Here is a 19,738-nt window from a genome sequence, read left to right on the forward strand (position 1 = left end):
TGGTTGCTGCTATATGGGTCGCGGTTGGTGCTGCATGGCCCTGGGTGGTGCTGTAGGGACATGGCTGGTGTCACACAGTGACAGTGCTATACGGTCCTGGTCATATAGAACAGCTGGGACTGGCGCTATGTGGCTGTAACGGTGTCACCCGGACATGGCTGGTGTCACACAGTGACAGTGCTATACGGTCCTGGTCATATAGAACAGCTGGGACTGGCGCTATGTGGCTGTGATGGTGTCACCCGGACATGGCTGTTGTCACACAGTGACAGACAGTGCTATACGGTCCTGGTCGTATAGAACAGCTGGGACTGGCGCTATGTGGCTGTGACGGTGTCACCCGGACATGGCTGGTGTCACACAGTGACAGACAGTGCTATACGGTCCTGGTCGTATAGAACAGCTGGGACTGGCGCTATGTGGCTGTAACGGTGTCACCCGGACATGGCTGGTGTCACACAGTGACAGACAGTGCTATATGGTCCTGGTCATATAGAACAGCTGGGACTGGCGCTATGTGGCTGTGATGGTGTCACCCGGACATGGCTGTTGTCACACAGTGACAGACAGTGCTATACGGTCCTGGTCGTATAGAACAGCTGGGACTGGCGCTATGTGACTGTAACGGTGTCAGCCAGCCATGGCTGGACCTCCATGGCGACAATGTCATGCAGCCATGGTGTCACACAACCGTGTCACCAGGCGCCGGCAGCGTCACGTGGCGGTGCCGTCAGTGTCACGGGGTGGTGGCCCCAGTGCGGAAGCCCAAGAAGGGGAAGTTGGGGACGCGGGGGACACAAGGGTGGCCCCCCCGGCGCGTCGCTGCCATGTCGCTGCCCTCCATCTACCAAAACAAGTTCGCCGAGAAGCTGACGATCCTCAATGAGCGGGGACGGGGTGTCCTCGTCCGCATCTACAACATCAAGAAGGTGGGTGGAGGGTCGGAGTGGGGCTGCGTCCCCTCGAGGGGAAGGGTTGGGGTGCAGGACACAAGGGTACCCCACCAATATGACACCAGGGTACCCCACCAATATGACACCTGGGTACCCCACCAATCTATGGGTAATAGCCTGTGACGAGTGACATGAAGAAATGGGGAGTGGTGGCGTTGCGGATGGAGGGGTCTGAGGGTTTTGGGGGGTCTGACATTGGGGTGTCCCCACAGAGCTGCTCGGACCCCAAGACCCGACCACCCTTCCTGAGTGACAAAGTCATGGAGCCGTCCCTCAAGTTCATCAGCAAGAAGTTTCCCCATCTTGACGTGCGGAGCAGCACGGTGAGTGACCAGGATGTCCCCTCTGTCCCCACCCCACTGTCCCCTCTGTCCCCACCCCCTGCCAGCCCTGCCGGGGTGTCCCCTCCACCCCCATTGTCCTCACCGTCCCCACCCCACGTTGTCCCCATCCACTGTTTGCATCACCCCCCATGTCACCCTGCTCGGTGTCACCTCGCTTTGTGTCTCTACCACCTGCCTTCCCCTCCATCCTCCTCTCTTGGTCATCCTGTCACCCCCTGCCCCATGTCACCCCACGCGGGGTGTCCCTCTGTGTCACCCCACCCCGGGTGTCCCCGCTGCAGCAACACCTGGGGCCGGTGCACAAGGACAGAGGGGACATCGCCCGGGCGCTGGGACCCTTTTATCACACCTTCCTGGACGTCCTGGAGTTCAGGGTGAGCTGGGGCGCGTGGTGGGGGGAACAGGAGGGCTTTGGGGGACAGAGGGGGTTTTGGGGGGCTTTTCAGTCCTGGGGGACACAGCGGTGACACATCCCATTGTCCCCTCCCTGTCAGGACCACGTCTATGAGCTGCTGAACACCATCGATGCCAACCAGTGCTACTTCGACATCGTGAGTCGGGGGGTCCTGGGTGAGGGGATTTTGGGGGTGCCACAGCCGTGCCCACCCCCTCACGGGCTGTGTCCCCCCCCTAGAATGTCAACTACGACTTCACCAAGGGCTACCTGGACCTGGTTGTCACCTACGTGTCCCTTGTCCTGCTGCTGGCCCGCACCGAGGACCGCCGGCTGCTCATCGGCTTGTACCATTGCGCCCACGAGATGAGCCACGGAGCCAGGTGGGGCTGCTGTCCCCACGGGCTGTCCCCACCACAGCTGTCCCCGAGGGCTGTCCCCAACCCCCGTGTCACCGTCCCCGCAGTGACCCCAGCTTCGCCCGCCTGGGACAGATGGTTCTAGAATACGATCACCCCCTCAAGAAGCTGCCAGAGGAATTTGCGCCACACACCAAGGTGGGACGGGGTTCCCTGTAACCACTGGGGCCTCATCCTGTCCCACAGCCCCCACCGTGATGTCCCCTTGTCCCCCAGGCTGTCACCAGTGCCCTCCTGTCCCTGCATTTCCTCTTCGCGCGACGGAACCAGAGCGCGGAGCAATGGCGCAGCGACCAGCTGCTCAGCCTGCTCAGCACCGCCGGCACCATGCTCAGCCCCGCCAGCTCCGACACCGTGAGTGACACCCGGGGACACCGCGCGGGGACGGGACAGTGCCCAGGGGGGGACAGCTGGAGGAGTGACATGGTGACACCTGTGTCCCCAGATGGCCTGTGAGTACCTGTCACTGGAGGTGATGGAGCGTTGGATCCTCTGTGAGTCCTTGCGGTGACCACGGTCCCCAGCCCCATGTGGCCACAATGTCCCTAGCCCCATGTGGCCACAGTGTCCCCAGCCCCACACAGGTGTCCCCAGCCCCACATGGGCACAATGTCCCCAGCCCCACACAGGTGTCCCCGGCCTCACAGGGGCACAATGTCCCCAGCCCCATGTGGCCACAGTGTCCCCAGCCCCACACAGGTGTCCCCAGCCCTACACAGCCACAGTGTCCCCAGCCCCACACAGGTGTCCCCAGCCCCACATGGGCACAATGTCCCCAGCCCCACACAGGTGTCCCCAGCCCCACATGGGCACAGTGTCCCCAGCCCTACACAGGCGTCCCCAGCCCCACATGGGCACAGTGTCCCCAGCCCTACACAGGCGTCCCCAGCCCCATGTGGCCACAGTGTCCCCAGCCCCACATGGGCACAGTGTCCCCAGCCCTACACAGGCGTCCCCAGCCCCATGTGGCCACAGTGTCCCCAGCCCCACACAGGTGTCCCCAGCCCCACATGGGCACAGTGTCCTCACCTCCACACAGGTGTCCCCAGCCCCATGTGGCCACAGTGTCCCCAGCCCCACACAGGTGTCCCCAGCCCCACATGGGCACAGTGTCCCCAGCACAATGCACGTGTCCCCAGCCCCACACAGGTGTCCCCAGCCTCACATGGGCACAGTGTCCCCAGCCCCACAGGGGCACAATGTCCCCAGCACAATGCACGTGTCCCCAGCCCTACACAGACGTCCCCAGCCCCACATGGGCAGCGTTCTCAGCCCCATGCAGTGTCCCCAGCCCCATGCGGTGTACCCAGCCCCGTGCGGTGTCCCCAGCCCTGTGCGGTGTCCCCAGCCCCGTGCGGTGTCCCCAACCCTGTGCGGTGTCCCCAGCGCCCCTGGGCAGCCTGTCCCCCGGTCGCGGGCCGTCCCCTGACGCTGTCCCCGCAGTGGGGTTCCTGGTGTGCCCCGGGGCGCTGGCCTCGTCCCCACAGTGCCTGGAGCTGTGGCGGCTGGCGCTGCAGGGCTCGCTCTATGTCACCCTGCTCCGCGACGAGGCCATCCAGGTCCATAAGGTCACCGAGGAGCTGCTTGGTGGCCTCAAAGGGTAATTGGGGGGTGCCATGGGGGGTGTCATGGGGGGTGCCAGGGGCTGGGGGCTCTGCCAGCTGGTATCTTGGGTGCCAGAGGCTCTGTGGGGGTGCCTGGGGCTCCCCTGGGTGCCAATGACCCTGTAAGGGTGCTGGAGGCTCTGTGGGGTGTCGGGGGCTCTGGGGGTTCCCAGGGGCAATGTGGGGGTGCCCAGGGCTCTGTGGGGGTGCCCAGGGCTCTGTGGGGGTGTCAGGGGCTCTGGGGGTTCCCAGGAGCAATGTGGGGGTGCCCAGGGGCAATGTGGGGGTGCCCAGGGCTCTGTGGGGGTGTCAGGGGCTCTGGGGGTTCCCAGGAGCAATGTGGGGGTGCCCAGGGCTCTCTGGGGGTGTCAGGGCCTCTGTGGGGGTGTCAGGGGCTCTGGGGGTTCCCAGGGGCAATGTGGGGGTGCCCAGAGCTCTGGGGGGGTGTCAGAAGCCCTATGGGGGTGCCAGGGGCTTTGGGGTTTCCTGGAGCTCTGCAGGGTTTCTGGGGGGGGCTCTGGGGGTGCCTGGGACTCCCCTGGGTGCCAATGACTCTGTGGGGGTGTCAGGGGCTCTGGGGGGTCCCTGGAGCTCTGGGGGGTTTCTGGGGGGGATCTGGGGGGTTCCAGGGGCTTTAGGGGTTTTCTGGCGCTCTGGGGGGACTCTGGGGGGGCTCTGGGGGTGCCAGGGCCCCCCGGATGCCGTTCCCGGCCCTGGCAGCCCGTGTCCCCCGGCAGGTACGGGAAGCGGGTGGCCGATCTCAAGGAGTGCAAGGAACACGCCGCGGCTCACAGGTTGGGGGCTCCATGGGGGGAGCAAACCAGGTTGGGGGGCGCTAGGGAGGGTCCCAAAGGGCGTTGGGGGGGGGGGGCGGGTGTCAGCACCCTCTGTGTGTATGGGGGTGCCCCAATTAGATCTGCACTCGCCCCAATGTCTCAGCCCCCGCTGTGTGACAGGGGGGGCTGGGGGGGGCTTGGGTGGCGTTGCCCCCCACCCTGACCCCCACCCCACCCGCAGCGGGTCCCTGCACCGGGGGCGGCGCTCGTTCCTGCGGGGGGCGCTGCGGGAGCTGGCGGCTCTGCTGGAGGATCAGCCCGGGCTGCTGGGGCCCAAGGTGCGGGGCGAGCAGGATGGGGGCTGCGGAGCGGGGGTGGGGTGCGGGGGGTGGGGTGCGGGGTTTGGGGTGTTGGTGTTGCCTGGGTGAAGGGGTTGGGGTGCGGGGTTTGGGGTGCGGGGTTGGGGATGTTGGGGTTGCCTGGATGAAGGGGTTGGGGTGCAGGGTTTGGGGTACAGGGTTTGGGTGAAGGTTTAGGTGCAGGTTTGGGTGCAGGTTTGGGGTGCAGTTTGGGTGCAGGTTTGGGTGAAGGTTTAGGTGCAGGTTTGGGTGCAGTTTGGGTGCAGGTTTGGGATGCAGTTGCGATGCAGTTGGGGCGCAGGTTTGGATGCAGTTGGGGTGCAGGTTTGGGTGCAGTTTGGGGTGCTGTTTGGGTGCAGTTTGGGTGCAGGTTTGGGATGCAGTTTGGGTGCAGGTTTGGGATGCAGTTTGGGATGCAGTTTGGGATGCAGTTGGGGTGCAGGTTTGGGATGCAGTTGGGATGCAGTTGGGGTGCAGGTTTGGGATGCAGTTTGGGGTGCAGGTTTGGGATGCAGTTTGGCTGCAGGTTTGGATGCAGTTGGGATGCAGTTTGGGTGCAGGTTTGGGCTGCAGTTTGGGATGCACGTTTGGCTGCAGGTTTGGGGTGCAGTTGGGGTGCAGGTTTGGGATGCAGTTTGGGTGCAGGTTTGGGCTGCAGTTTGGGATGCACGTTTGGCTGCAGGTTTGGGGTGCAGTTGGGGTGCTGTAGCTCTGCCCGTGCGCGGGGCTGTGACCCGGCTGCCCTGTGCTCTGTGTGTGGGGCCATCACCCCATCCCCGTCCCCTTCCCCCAGGCGCTCTTTGTCTTCATGGCACTTTCCTTCTGCCGCGACGAGCTCACCTGGCTGCTGCGCCACGCCGAGCACGTCACCAAGACCAGAACACCCGAGGACTTCACCGACAGGTACCACGGCCACCCATGGGGGACCCCCCAACCCTGGGGGGGGCAGTTTTGGGGACCCCGGCGCTGACGCTGCCCCCGGCGCAGCTGCGTGGCCGAGCTCCTCTTCCTCACGGAGCAGCTGCGGGAGCTGGTGCGGCGGCGGGTCGGGGTCCTGCGGCGATACCACGTCCCCTACCTGGCTCGTTTCGACGCCCTGTTGCTCAGCGATGTCATCCAGGTAACTGGGGACGGTGCTGGGGGCTGGTCCTGTGCGCTCTGCCCTGTCCTGGCCGTCCCTCACGCTGTCCCCGTCCCCGCAGAACCTCTCCGTGTGTCCCGAGGAGGAGTCCGTCATCCTCTCGGCCTTCGTCAGCTCCCTCTCGGCTCTTGCTGGCAAGGAAGGTACTGACTGTGCCCCCCTGGCCTGTCCCTGTCACCACCCAGGGACATGTGTCTCCCAGCATGTTCCTGGTGCTTCCTGGGGACCAGTGTCCCCCCTGGTGTGTCCCTGGCACTGTCCAGGGACCGATGTCCCCCCAGTGTGTCACTGGCACTGCATGGGGACCAGTGTCCCCCCTGGAGTGTCCCTGTCACCACCCAGGGACCGATGTCCCCCCAGTGTGTCACTGGCACTACCTGGGGACCAGTGTCCCCCTGGTGTGTCCCTGGCACTGTCCAGGGACCAATGTCCCCCCAATGTGTCCCTGGCACTGTGCAGAGCCCCATGTCCCCCCAGTGTGTCACTGGCACTGCATGGGGACCAGTGTCCCCTCTGGTGTGTCCTTGTCACTGCGCAGGCACAGATGTCCCCCTGGGAGCCCTGGGCCATGCTGGGGGGACAGTGAGGAGGTGACAGCTGCTGGGGGTCCTGGGGGGGCACACTGTCACCCTCACCCCGCTCCCCATGGCCACATCTCCCCCTATTTCTGTTTCCCCCCAGCTGACGACAAGGAGCAGTTTGATTTCACAGCGCTCCGTCTGGACTGGTTCCGGCTGCAGGTGCTGCTCCCGTCCCTCGCCTTGTCCTTGTCCCCATCCTTGTCCCTGTCCCCATCTTTGTCCCTGTCCCCATCCCAATCCCCTTCCTGTTTCCCCATCCCTGTCCCCATCCCTGTCCCCCCCCTTGTCCCTGTCCTGATCCTAATTCCCATCCTTTCTCCTGTCTCCATCCCCTTCCTATCTCCCCATCCCTGTCCCTGTCTTTGCCCCTGTCCCTCTCCTTGTCCCTGTCCCCAACCCCGTCCTCTCTCCCCATCCTTGTCCCTGTCCCCATCTTTGTCCCTGTCCCCATCCCAATCCCCTTCCTGTCTCCCCATCCCTGTCCCCAACCCTGTCCTCCGCCTTGTCCCTGTCCTGATCCTAATTCCCATCCTTTTTCCTATCTCCATCCCCTTCTTATCTCGCCATCCCTGTCCTTGTCCCTGTCCCTATCTTTGCCCCTGTCCCTCTCCTTGTCCCTGTCCCCATCCCAATCCCCTTCCTGTCTCCCCATCCCTGTACCTGACCTTGTTCCTGTCCCCAACCCTGTCCCCCTCCTTGTCCCTGTCCTGATCCTAATTCCCATCCTTTCTCCTGTCTCCACCGCCTTCTTATCTCCCCATCTCTGTCCTTGTCACTGTCCCTATCTTTGCCCCTGTCCCTCTCCTTGTCCCTGTCCCCAACCCCATCCTCTCTCCCCAACCCCATCCTCTCTCCCCATCCTTGTCCCTGTCCCCATCTTTGTCCCTGTCCCCATCCCAATCCCCTTCCTGTCTCCCCATCCCTGTCCCCATCCCTGTCCCCCTCCTTGTCCCTGTCCTGATCCTAATTCCCATCCTTTCTCCTGTCTCCATCCCCTTCCTATCTCCCCATCCCTGTCCCTGTCTTTGCCCCTGTCCCTCTCCTTGTCCCTGTCCCCAACCCCGTCCTCTCTCCCCATCCTTGTCCCTGTCCCCATCTTTGTCCCTGTCCCCATCCCAATCCCCTTCTTGTCTCCCCATCCCTGTCCTTGTTCCTGTCCCCATCCCTGTCCCCTCCTTGTCCCTGTCCTGATCCTAATTCCCATCCATCCCCTTCCTATCTCCCCATCCCTGTCCTTGTCCTTGTCCCTGTCCCTCTCCTTGTCCCCGTCCCCAACCCCATCCTCTCTCCCCATCCTTGTCCCTGTTCCTCTCCCTGTCCGCATCCCAGTCCTCTTCCTCTCTCCTCAACCTCTTCCCTATTACCGTCCCCATCCCTCTCCTGCCACGTCCCCACCACCGCCGTCCCCATGTCCCCATGTCCCCACAGGCCTACACCAGCGTGGCCAAGGCGTCTCTGCCGCTGGGCTCCAACCCCGACGTGGGTCGCGTCATGAACCTCATCGTCTTCCACACCAAACTGCTGGACTCGCTGGAGGAGCTGCTGGCCGAGACCTCGGACCTCTCTGACCTCTGGTGAGCCCCTGCCTCAGTTGCCCCACAATCCCCACCCTGAATGAGGGACTTCAAGCCACGTCCTTTGTCCCCACGCCGGCAGTTTCTACCCCCGGCCCGTGGAGAAGATGTTCGTGGCGACGCTGGAGGAGCCATCGATGCTGCGCTACAGCATCGCCTTCCCGCTGCTCTGCGGCCACTTCTCCCGCTGCCTCCACCCCATGTGTCCCGAGGAGGTGGGTCCTGCTGGGGGGTGACACGGGGGACATGGGGACACGGGGGACATGGGGACACGGGGGACATGGAGACACTGCAGGCATGTCAGAGTTGGGGACAATGGCCATGAGGAAGCTGCAGATGTGGGGGTGACACGGGGAACATGGGGACATGGGGGACATGGGGACACAGGGGACATGGGGACACCACAGGCATGTTGGAGTCGGGGACAATGGACATGAGGCAGCTGCAGATGTGGGGGTGACACGGGGAACATGGGGACATGGGGGACATGGGGACACAGGGGACATGGGGACACCGCAGGCATGTCGGAGTCGGGGACAATGGACATGAGGCAGCTGCAGATGTGGGGGTGACACGGGGAACATGGGGACACGGGGGACATGGGGACACAGGGGACATGGGGACACCGCAGGCATGTCGGAGTCGGGGACAATGGACATGAGGCAGCTGCAGATGTGGGGGTGACATGGGGGACATGGGGACACAGGGGACATGGGGACACCGCAGGCATGTCGGAGTCGGGGACAATGGACATGAGGCAGCTGCAGATGTGGGGGTGACACGGAGGACATGGGGACACGGGGGATATGGGGACACCGCAGGCATGTCCGAGTTGGGGACAATGGCCATGAGGAAGCTGCAGATGTGGGGGTGACACGGGGAACTTGGGGACACGGGGGACATGGGGACACCGCAGGCATGTCGGAGTCAGGGACAATGGCCATGAGGAAGCTGCAGATGTGGGGGTGACCCATGTGCCGTGGGGTGTGACAATGTCGTGGCTTTGTCCCCTATTAGTTAATAATACGCAATTTAAGCTCTTCAAAGACCAAACTTTACTAGAAGCTGTTATTTCGTAATGACCATAGGGACAGGCGTTGTGAAGCAGCACCAAATCTCTATAAGAAAAGGGGAAGGATTATTATCTTAACGTGCATATTTTAATCCCAAATGCATCTATGACCTCACACATTATGGTGCTATGTTATATCTTGATCATTTTACCAAAACAGTCTCCGAGATGTTCAAATGAAGTTGAGGGGAAATAAGAAACTGGAAAAGAACCCAGAAAATCCCATCAGTGTTTTTCAGAATGATGAACTTTTAAGATAATCAGAAGATGGGGAATTAATTGCACCGTCTTAATGAAATGGTTCCGCTCAGAATCAGAACCCTAAGCAGGAAGAACTATCTGCAGGGGGTTTTAGGAGAGATGGTCATCAACAATATTGCTGTAGGATTATCTTGGAATCTAAAGAAGTTTTACTGGCTAATATTTAAATAACTGTATATATTCTATACTAAGGGCGGAGTTATAGAGGTTTCAAGCCAGCTCTCTAACCCAGTGGTCTTAAGATCAGGTGAGAAACCACCCGAAGCGAATTCTCGTGCAGGTGGAGTGAGGGTCCCGTGGCTTTGTTCCCCACAGTATCCCCACCTGAAGGCCACGGCGCTGGGGCTGTGCAACAGGTTCCTGGAGGAGATGGCCCGGCAAACCAGCGCCTGCATCATGGACGCCTGCGCCGAGCAGCACAACCTCAGCGAGCAGGTGAGGGACGCGTCTCTGCGGCCTTTGGGGCCTCCATCACCTTCAGGGTCTCTGTGGCCTTTGGGGTCTCTGTCACCTTCAGTATCTCTGTGGCCTTTGGGGTCTCTGTGGTCTCCATGACCTTTGAGGTCTCCATCACCTTCAGTATCTCCGTGGCCTTTGGGGTCTCTGTGGTCTCCATGACCTTTGAGGTCTCCATCACCTTGAGTATCTCTGTGGCCTTTGGGGTCTCTGTGTTCTCCTGTATCTCTGTAGCCTTTGAGGTCTCTATCACCTTCATCATCTCTGTGGCCTTTGGGGTCTCTGTGGTCTCCATGACCTTTGAGGTCTCCATCACCTTCAGTATCTCCGTGGCCTTTGGGGTCTCTGTGGTCTCCATGACCTTTGAGGTCTCCATCACCTTGAGTATCTCTGTGGCCTTTGGGGTCTCTGTGTTCTCCTGTATCTCTGTAGCCTTTGAGGTCTCTATCACCTTCATCATCTCTGTGGCCTTTGGGGTCTCTGTGGTCTCCATGACCTTTGAGGTCTCCATCACCTTCAGTATCTCCGTGGCCTTTGGGGTCTCTGTGGTCTCCATGACCTTTGAGGTCTCCATCACCTTGAGTATCTCTGTGGCCTTTGGGGTCTCTGTGTTCTCCTGTATCTCTGTAGCCTTTGAGGTCTCTATCACCTTCAGCATCTCTGTGGCCTTTGGGATCTCTGTGGTCTCCATGACCTTTGAGGTCTCCATCACCTTCAGGATCTCTGATGCCTTTGGGGTCTCTGTGGTCTCCATGACCTCTGAGGTCTCCATCACCTTGAGTATCTCTGTGGCCTTTGGTGTCTCTGTGGTCTCCAGGATCTCTGTAGCCTTTGAGGTCTCTATCACCTTCAGTATCTCTGTGGCCTTTGGGGTCTCTGTGGTCTCCATGACCTTTGAGGTCTCCATCACCTTCAGTATCTCTGTGGCCTTTGGGGTCTCTGTGGTCTCCATGACCTCTGAGGTCTCCATCACCTTGAGTATCTCTGTGGCCTTTGGTGTCTCTGTGGTCTCCAGGATCTCTGTAGCCTTTGAGGTCTCTATCACCTTCAGTATCTCTGTGGCCTTTGGGGTCTCTGTGGTCTCCATGACCTTTGAGGTCTCCATCACCTTCAGTATCTCTATGGCCTTTGGGGTCTCTGTGGTCTCCATGACCTTTGAGGTCTCCATCACCTTCAGTATCTCTGTGGCCTTTGGGGTCTCTGTGGTTTCCATGACCTTTGAGGTCTCCATCACCTTCAGTATCTCTGTGGCCTTTGGTGTCTCTGTGGTCTCCAGGATCTCTGTAGCCTTTGAGGTCTCCATCACCTTCATTATCTCTGTGGCCTTTGAGGTCTCTGTGGTCTCCATGACCTCTGAGGTCTCCATCACCTTCAGTATCTCTGTGGCCTTTGGGATCTCTGTGGTCTCCATGACCTCTGAGGTCTCCATCACCTTCAGTATCTCTGTGGCCTTTGGGATCTCTGTGGTCTCCATGACCTCTGAGGTCTCCATCACCTTCAGTATCTCTGTGGCCTTTGGTGTCTCTGTGGTCTCCAGGATCTCTGTAGCCTTTGAGGTCTCTATCACCTTCAGTATCTCTGTGGCCTTTGGGGTCTCTGTGGTCTCCAGGATCTCCATAGCTTCTGTGGTCTCCATGGTCTCCGTAGCCTTTGGGGTCTCCATTGTCTCCATGGTCTCTGTAGCCTTTGAGGTCTCTATCACCTTCAGCATCTCTGTGGCCTTTGGGATCTCTGTGGTCTCCAGGATCTCCATAGCTTCTGTGGTCTCCATGGTCTCTGTAGCCTTTGAGGTCTCCGTGACCTTCAGGATCTCTGTGACCTTTAGGGTCTCCATGGTGTCTGTGGCCCTTGGCACCTCTGTGCTCTCCATGACCTTTGTGGTACCCATGACCTCTGAGCTCTCTGTGGCCTCTTTGTCCCCTGGGACCTCCTTGGCCTCCATGTTCTCCAAGGCCTTGGGACAACAAAGGCCATGCAGGGAAGACCTGGGAGGTCAAGTCCCCAATTCAACCTTGGGGACAGTGACCTTTGTGGCCCCGGAGGCCGCGATTGGTGTCCCCGGTGCCGTGGCCCGTGATGACCCACTGCTGGTGGCCAACAGCTGCTGCCCAAGCACTGCGCCTCCACCATCAGCAAGGCCCGTGGCAAGAAGACCCCAAAGCCACCAACCAAGAAGGGGGAGCCCGAGCGGGACAAACCGGGGACTGAGAGCCAGAGGAGGGACCGGACCTTGACCACCAAGTGAGACCTGGGGCTGGCCAGGGTGTGGTGGCCACCAATGGGCACACTGTGACCGTGGTGTTGTCCCCACGGGGTGGCTAACGGCGCTTGTCCCCTCGCCCCAGCATGGACAAGCTGCACCTGGTGCTGGCCGAGCTGTCCCTCAGCCTCAACCACGTCCCCAACTTCACCGTCTTCGAGCACACGGTGACACCGGCCGAGTACCTCAGCAGCCACCTGGAGACACGTCTCGCCAAGTAGGGACCGCGCTGGGGACGTGGGACGTGGAGGGGAGGGGACACTTGGCCACGGCCCCCCGACAGCCACCATCTCCATCACCTTCAGTATCTCTGTGGCCTTTGGGGTCCCTGTGGTCTCTGTGGCCTTTGGGGTCTCTGTGGTCTCCATGACCTTTGAGGTCTCCATCACCTTCAGTATCTCTGTGGCCTTTGGGGTCTCTGTGGTCTCCATGACCTTTGAGGTCTCCATCACCTTCAGTATCTCTGTGGCCTTTGGGGTCTCTGTGGTCTCCATGACCTTTGAGGTCTCCGTCACCTTCAGTATCTCTGTGGCCCCACAGAGCCATCGTGGCCATGGCGGGCTACAGCCAGACCACGCAGGAGGTGGCCCGTCCCTCGGAGGTGCTGGTGGGGCTGAGCGCCTATGTGACCTTCATCCAGTCGCTGGGACACTTGGTGGCCCTGGACACGGGCCGGCTCATCCGCAGTGTCCTCCTGCAGCAGACGCAGCCGCGCGACGCCGCCGGCGACCAGACCCTCACCACCATCTACACCAACTGGTGGGTGACACGCCGGGACCCGGAGTGGGTGGCCCTGGGGTGTTGTGGGTCTTGGTGACAGCGACTTGATGTCCCCAGGTACCTGGAGGCCCTGCTGCGCCAAGCCAGCACCGGGGCCATCGTCCTGGCCCCCGCCACACAGGCTTTTGTCACGGTGTCACGGGAGGGCGAGCCGCCCTTCAGCGCCGCTGAGTTCTCCGATGTCACAGGTGAGGGACGCGGGGACGCTGCGGGGGTGGGATTGTCACCTCTCCCAGTCGCGTTGATGTCCCGGTCCTTGTCACCCTCTCCGCAGAGATGCGGGCGCTGGCCGAGCTCCTGGGGCCCTACGGCATGAAGTTCCTGAGTGACAACCTCATGTGGCACGTGGGCTCCCAGGTCACCGAGCTGAAGGTGGGGGACCAGGGGACAGTGATCAGGGTCGGGGGACATGGACCAGAGCCAGGGGACAGAACAGGAACAGGGGACAGGGACTGGGGTTGGAGGACTGAGAGTGGGATCAAGGGACAGGGACTGTGGTCTGGGGAACAAGACTGGGGTCAGGGGACCAAGACTGGGCTCAGGGGACAGGGACTGGGGTCAGGGGACCAAGACTGGGATCAGGGGACAGGGACTGGGCTCAGGGGACCAAGACTGGGATCAGGGGACAAGAACACAGGTCAGGGGACCGAGATCAGGGTCAGGGGACAGGGACTGGGGTCTGGGTACTGAGATCAGGATCAGGGGATGGGGACTGGGATTGGGGGACCGAGACTGGGCTCAGGGGACCAAGACTGGGGTCAGGGGACAGGGACTGGGATCAGGGGACCAAGACTGGGATCAGGGGACAAGAACACAGATCAGGGGACAAGAACACGGATCAGGGGACCGAGATCAGGGTCAGGGGACAGGGACTGGGGTCTGGGTACTGAGATCAGGATCAGGGGATGGGGACTGGGGTTGGGGGACCAAGACTGAGATCCGGGGACAGGGACCAGGGTTGGGGGACAGGAACCAGCATCAAGTGACAGGGACCGAGGTCAGGGGACAGGGACCAGGGTTGGCACACAAGGGACCAGGCTCTGGAGCGCAGTGTGACAGGGCAGCCAGGGCCACCCCAGGGACCATCCCCGTCCCCTGCCTGTCCCTTGGGCCTGCCAGCCAGCCTGGAAGGGACACAGAGGGGACAGGACATCCTTCCTGGCCGTGTCCCCGCTGCCACCAGCCCCGTGTCCCCGCAGAAGCTGGTCAACGAGAACATGGACACGCTGGTGCAGCTGCGCTCCAGCTCCGGCCAGCCCGAGCAGATGGCGGCTCTGCTGCCCCGCCTCACCTGTGAGCCCGGGGGGGACCTGGGGACACTGCCACACGCGGCTGGGGACACAGACACACACGTGTCCCCACTGTCCCCTTTCCTCCTGCAGCGGCTGAAAACGTCCTGAAGCGAATGACGATCATCGGGGAGATCCTGAGCTTCCGCGCCATGGCCCAGCAGGGACTGCGCGAGGTGCGTGTCCCCCACCCACGTGTCCCCCACCCATGTGTCCCCCACCTGCGTGTCCCCCACCGCCGGGACCCCCACCCAGCAGCCCCAGGGGACACCAGGAGCACCCACCTTCTCTCCCCAGGTCTTCTCCCACCACTGTCCCTTCCTGATGGGCCCCATCGAGTGTCTGACGGACGTTGTCACCCCCGACACCGACATCCAGGTTGGTGGGGACAGGGACAGGGGTGGCACTTCCAGTGCTTGGAACACTGTCCCCAAGCTGCTGTCCTGTATCCTGTGTGTCACTGTGTGTCACTGCATGGTGCTACAGGCACTGAGTGGCATCGTGTGGCACCGTGTGGCATTGCACGGTCCCGGCTGTCACCATGTGTCCCCAACCTCGAACCTGCGTGTCCCCCCAGGTCACCCTGAGCATCTTCGAGGTGGCCTCGGCCGCAGGGATCCCCTGCGAGGTCGACCCCGCGCTGGTCACCGTCCTCGCTGGCAGCAAGACAGGTATGGGGACATGGGGGACACAGGGGTCGTCCCTAGGATCTGGGACCCCCGCGGTCCCCTCCAGTGTCCCCTGGCTCCCCGCAGAGGGCTCGTCCCCAGAGGAGGACTACAAGGTGGCCTGTCTGCTCCTGGTCTTCGTGGCCGTGTCCCTGCCCCTGCTGGCCGCCGACCCCGCGTCCCTCTACAACACCGAGCTGGACGGTGAGCCCGCGTCCCTCTGTCCCCGTGTCCCTGAGCCCGAGGTGTCACACCCGCTGTGTGCCGGGGGCAGCGGTGCCACACAAGCACGGCTGAGGGGCGGTGGGGACAGCGGTGGGGACAGCAGGACCCCAGGGCTGGTGACCAGGAACTGCAGCCAAGGGAGGAGACCCTGTGCTGTCCCCAACCTTCCTGTGTCCCCAAATTTCTTCTGTCCCCAACCTTCCCCTTCCCCAACCTTGCTGGGTCCCCAACCTTGCTGTGTCCCAGCTTACCTATGTCCCCAAACTACTTCTGTCCCCAACCTTCCCCTTCCCCAACCTTGCTGTGTCCCTGACCTTCCTGTGTCCCAGCTTACCTGTGTCCCCAGCCTTCTTCTGTCCCCAACCTTCCTGTGTCCCCAACCTTCCTGTGTCCCCAACCTGCCCCTGTCCCCAACCTTCCTGTGTCCCCAACCTTGCTGGGTCCCCAACCTTGCTGTGTCCCAGCTTACCTGTGTCTCCAACCTTCTTCTGTCCCCAACCTTCCTGTGTCCCCAACCTTCCTGTGTCCCCAACCTTGCTGTGTCCCCAACCTTCCTATGTCCCAGCTTACCTGTGTCCCCAACCTTCTTCTGTCCCCAGCCTTCCTGTGTCCCCAACCTGCCCCTGTCCCCAACCTTCCTGTGTCCCCAACCTTGCTGGGTCCCAGCTTACCTGTGTCCCCAAACTACTTCTGTCCCCAACCTTCCCCTTCCCCAACCTTGCTGTGTCCCCAACCTGCCCCTGTCCCCAACCTTGCTGTGTCCCAGCTTACCTGTGTCCCCAACCTTCCCCTGTCCCCAAGCTTGCTGTGTCCCCAACCTTCCCATGTCCCAGCTTACCTGTGTCCCCAACCTTCTTCTGTCCCCAGCCTTCCTGTGTCCCCAACCTGCCCCTGTCCCCAACCTTCCTGTGTCCCCAACCTTGCTGGGTCCCAGCTTACCTGTGTCCCCAAACTACTTCTGTCCCCAACCTTCCCCTTCCCCAACCTTGCTGTGTCCCCAACCTTCCTGTGTCCCAGCTTACCTGTGTCCCCAACCTTCTTCTGTCCCCAACCTTCCTGTGTCCCCAACCTGCCCCTGTCCCCAGGCTACGCCAACAACATCCACTGCCTGGCCAAGGCCATCGTGCACGTCTCGGCCGCGCTCTTCACCGTCCACAACAAGAACATCGAGACCCACCTCAAGGAGTTCCTGCTGGTGGGTCCCCGGGGTCACCCCTGTCCCTGGGGGGTCCTTGCTGTCCCTGGGGGGTCACCTCTGTCCCCGGGGATCAGTCACCTGTGTCCCCATGGCTCCCTGTGGTTCCTAGGGGTCCCCACTGTCCCTTTTGGGTTCCCCCCTGTCCCCTGGGGTCTCCACTACACCTTGGGGGTCACCTCTCTCCCTGCAGGTCCCCAATGTCCCTGGGGGGTCCCTGCTGTCCCTTTGGAGTCACCTCCGTCTCTGGGGGTCACCTCTGTCCCTTTGGGGTCACCCCTGTCCACGGGGGATCCTCACTGTCCCTTTGGGGTTCCCACTGTCCCTTTGGGGTCTCCATTGTCCCCAGGGGTCCCCACTGACCCTGGGGGGTCACCTCTGTCCCTTTGGGGTCACCTATGTCCCTGTGGGTCCCTGCTGTCCCTGAGGCGTCCCCACTGTCCCTTTGGGGTCTCCATTGTCCCCAGGGGTCCCCACTGTCCCTGGGGGGTCACCTCTGTCCCTTTGGGGTCACCTCTGTCCCTGTGGGTCCCCACTGTCCCTTTGGGGTCTCCATTGTCCCCATGGGTCCCCACTGACCCTGGGGGGGTCACTGCTGTCCCTTTGGGGTCACCTCTGTCCCCAGGGGGTCCCTGCTGTCCCTGGGGGGTCACCTCTGTCCCTTTGGGGTCACCTCTGTCCCTGCGGGTCCCTGCTGTCCCTGGGGGGTCACCTCTGTCCCTGGGGGATCCCCACTGTCCCTTTGGGGTCCCCAGTGTCCCTTTGGGGTCACCTCTGTCCCTGCGGGTCCCTGCTGTCCCTGGGGGGTCCCCACTGACCCTGGGGGGGTCCCCTCTGTCCCTTTGGGGTCACCTCTGTCCCCGGGGGATCCCTGCTGTCCCCGGGGCTCCCCCTGTCCCCGGGGGTGGGGACTGTCCCCAGCTGTCCCCGTGTCCCCAGTTGGCCTCCGCCAGGCTCCTGCAGCTGGGCCAGGATCCGGACAAGCTCCGCGCCAGGAACCGCGACTCCGTGTCCCTGCTGCTGCAGCTGGTGCGGCCGGGGGGGCGGGAGTCCTGGGGTGTCCCTCTGTCCTTTGGGGTGCCCCTCAGTGGGTTTTGGGGTGCCCCGGGGTCCTGGGGGCTGTGGGGTGCCCCGCCCCGGTAGGTTTTGGGGTGTCTCTGGGTCCTAAGGGGGCTGTGGGGTGCCCCTGGGTCCTTGGGGGGTCGTGGGGTGTCTTTGGGGAGCTGTGGGGTGCCCCAGGTCCTGGGTGGGTTGTGGGGTGTCCTTGGGGGATTGTGGGGTGTCCTTGGGGAACTGTGGGGTGCCCCAGGTCCTGGGTGGGTTGTGGGGTGTCTCTGTGTCTTGGGTGGGTTGTGGAGTGTCTTTGGGGAGCTGTGGGGTACCCCAGGTCCTGGGTGGGTTGTGGGGTGTCCTTGGGGGATTGTGGGGTGTCCTTGGGGAACTGTGGGGTGTCCCAGGTCCTGGGTGGGTTGTAGGGTGCCCCTTGGTGGGTTTTGGGGTGTCCCAGGTCCTAGGTGGGTTGTAAGGTGCCCCTTGGTGGGTTTTGGGATGTCTCTGGGTCTTGGGTGGGTTGTGGGGTGTCCTTGGGGGATTGTGGGGTGCCTCAGGTCCTGGGTGGGTTGTAGGGTGCCCCTTGGTGGGTTGTGGGGTGTCTCTGGGTCTTGGGTGGGTTGTGGGGTGTCCCGGGGAAGCTGTGGGGTGCCCCAGGTCCTGGGTGGGTTGTGGGGTGTCCTTGGGGGATTGTGGGGTGTCCTTGGGGAACTGTGGGGTGTCCCAGGTCCTGGGTGGGTTGTAGGGTGCCCCTTGGTGGGTTGTGGGGTGTCTCTGTGTCTTGGGTGGGTTGTGGGGTGTCTTTGGGGTGCCCCAGGTCCTGGGTGGGTTGTGGAGTGTCCTTGGGGGATTATGGGGTGTCCTTGGGGAACTGTGGGGTGTCCCAGGTCCTGGGTGGGTTGTGGGGTGTCCTTGGGGGATTATGGGTTGTCCTTGGGGAACTGTGGGGTGTCCCAGGTCCTGGGCGGGTTGTGGGGTGTCCTTAGATCCTGGGTGGGTTTAAGGTGCCCCTGGGTGAGTTGTGGGGTGTCCCTGGGTCCTGGGTGGCTGTGGGTGCCCCTGGGGGGGCTCCAGCTGCCCCCTGCTGTGGGTGCTCAGCCCCACAGCTCCACTTGGCCCCGGGTGGGGGGGGTATATGGGGGGGTGTTGATATTCCGGGAGCGCTCGCCCGCGCTGCGCAGCAATTTAAATGCAAATATTTCAATCCGGAGCTGGGGAGGGAACACCCAGCACTGCAGGGGGGGGGGGGAAACTGAGGCAATGGGGGGGTGATGACACCGTCCTCATGTCCCCTCCGGCAGATGGTGGCCGAGTCGTCGTTCCTGACGCTGGACATGCTGGAGAGCTGCTTCCCATACGTGCTGCTCCGCAACGCCTATCGCGAGGTGTGCCGGGAAAACCTGCTGGCCAGGGCCCCCCCGCACTGACACGACCCCCCCCCAGCAAACCCCGAGCACCCCCAGGTCCTTCTTTGGCCACCGGATGCCACCGCGGTGTCCCCAAGTGTCCCCGGCCTGTCCCCAAGTGTCTCTTTCCTGTCCCCCCGCTATCACTGAGCCACCCCTCTGTGCCCCCCCCCATATCAACCCCCTCTAGCCTGTCCCCCCCCTTGCCTGCTGGATGTCACCACAGTGTCCCCAATGTCCCCAACTGTCCCCAACCTTCACTAAACCACTTTTCCCCCAACAGATGCGTCCGACTTATGTTCGGGGGGGGGTGGAAACTGGGGACTATTTGGGGCTGTGTCCCTGGGGCGTTCGGGGGGGGGTTTTGCTCCCCAGCACCCAAAGGTGGGTCCGGGGGCACCATGACCTTGGCGGGGGGGGGGGGGGGCTGTGACACCATTAATTAAAGCTGTTTCTCATATCACCACCCCCAGCGCTGTGCCTCAGTTTCCCCTCTCCCCCCCCATTTGAAGTCACGTTCCCCCCCCCCAAATCTCAGGGTGGGGTGTTTATTTTTCCTCCCATGCAGCATCTTAGGGGAAAATTAATGGGGCGAGCGAAGGAGGCGGCGGGGGGGCCTTTGCCATTCTGCTCACGCCGGCTGCTCCGCCATGACTCACCGGTCACCCCGGGGGGGGGACAGCGGCTGCCGCGGCCCCCGACCCCCCCCAGAGCCCCCCCGCTACAACACGGGGGTCCCGGTGCTGCTGGAGCCCGAATGGAACCATCACCAAACCCGCAGCCTCATCCGCCACTAATTCATTTATTAATCCATCCGAGATAGGGGAAAACAAAGCACTCCGGAGCAGGTTGGACCCCCCCCCGCGCCCCCCCACCTGGAGCTCCCGGGGGGGTTCGACTCCCCCGAATTAACGCCCAGAAGCTCCTGCTG

The 19,738-nt window shown here is 62.3% G+C and overlaps 1 protein-coding gene across 1 annotated transcript; it reads left to right on the forward strand.

Annotated features, from left to right (window-relative positions):
* Positions 1-827: 827 nt before the first annotated feature.
* NCKAP1L (NCK associated protein 1 like) lies at positions 828-18,828 on the forward strand (the record flags this gene model as incomplete). The annotated part of the gene is made up of 31 exons (XM_080360702.1): positions 828-929; positions 1,166-1,276; positions 1,579-1,671; positions 1,792-1,848; positions 1,932-2,074; positions 2,158-2,248; positions 2,327-2,464; positions 2,556-2,604; positions 3,554-3,710; positions 4,452-4,508; positions 4,732-4,828; positions 5,643-5,752; positions 5,837-5,969; positions 6,052-6,133; positions 6,672-6,730; positions 8,000-8,145; positions 8,228-8,360; positions 9,794-9,913; positions 12,036-12,175; positions 12,280-12,411; positions 12,735-12,953; positions 13,032-13,162; positions 13,249-13,346; positions 14,174-14,267; positions 14,357-14,439; positions 14,561-14,641; positions 14,841-14,934; positions 15,019-15,135; positions 16,242-16,351; positions 17,291-17,380; positions 18,703-18,828. 31 exons carry the CDS (start codon positions 828-830, stop codon positions 18,826-18,828), a joined length of 3,393 nt encoding a protein of 1,130 aa, XP_080216828.1.
* Positions 18,829-19,738: the final 910 nt, after the last annotated feature.

This window comes from Nesoenas mayeri, assembly GCF_963082525.1.
Source record: "Nesoenas mayeri genome assembly, chromosome: 28".
NCBI classification, from domain to species: domain Eukaryota; kingdom Metazoa; phylum Chordata; class Aves; order Columbiformes; family Columbidae; genus Nesoenas; species Nesoenas mayeri.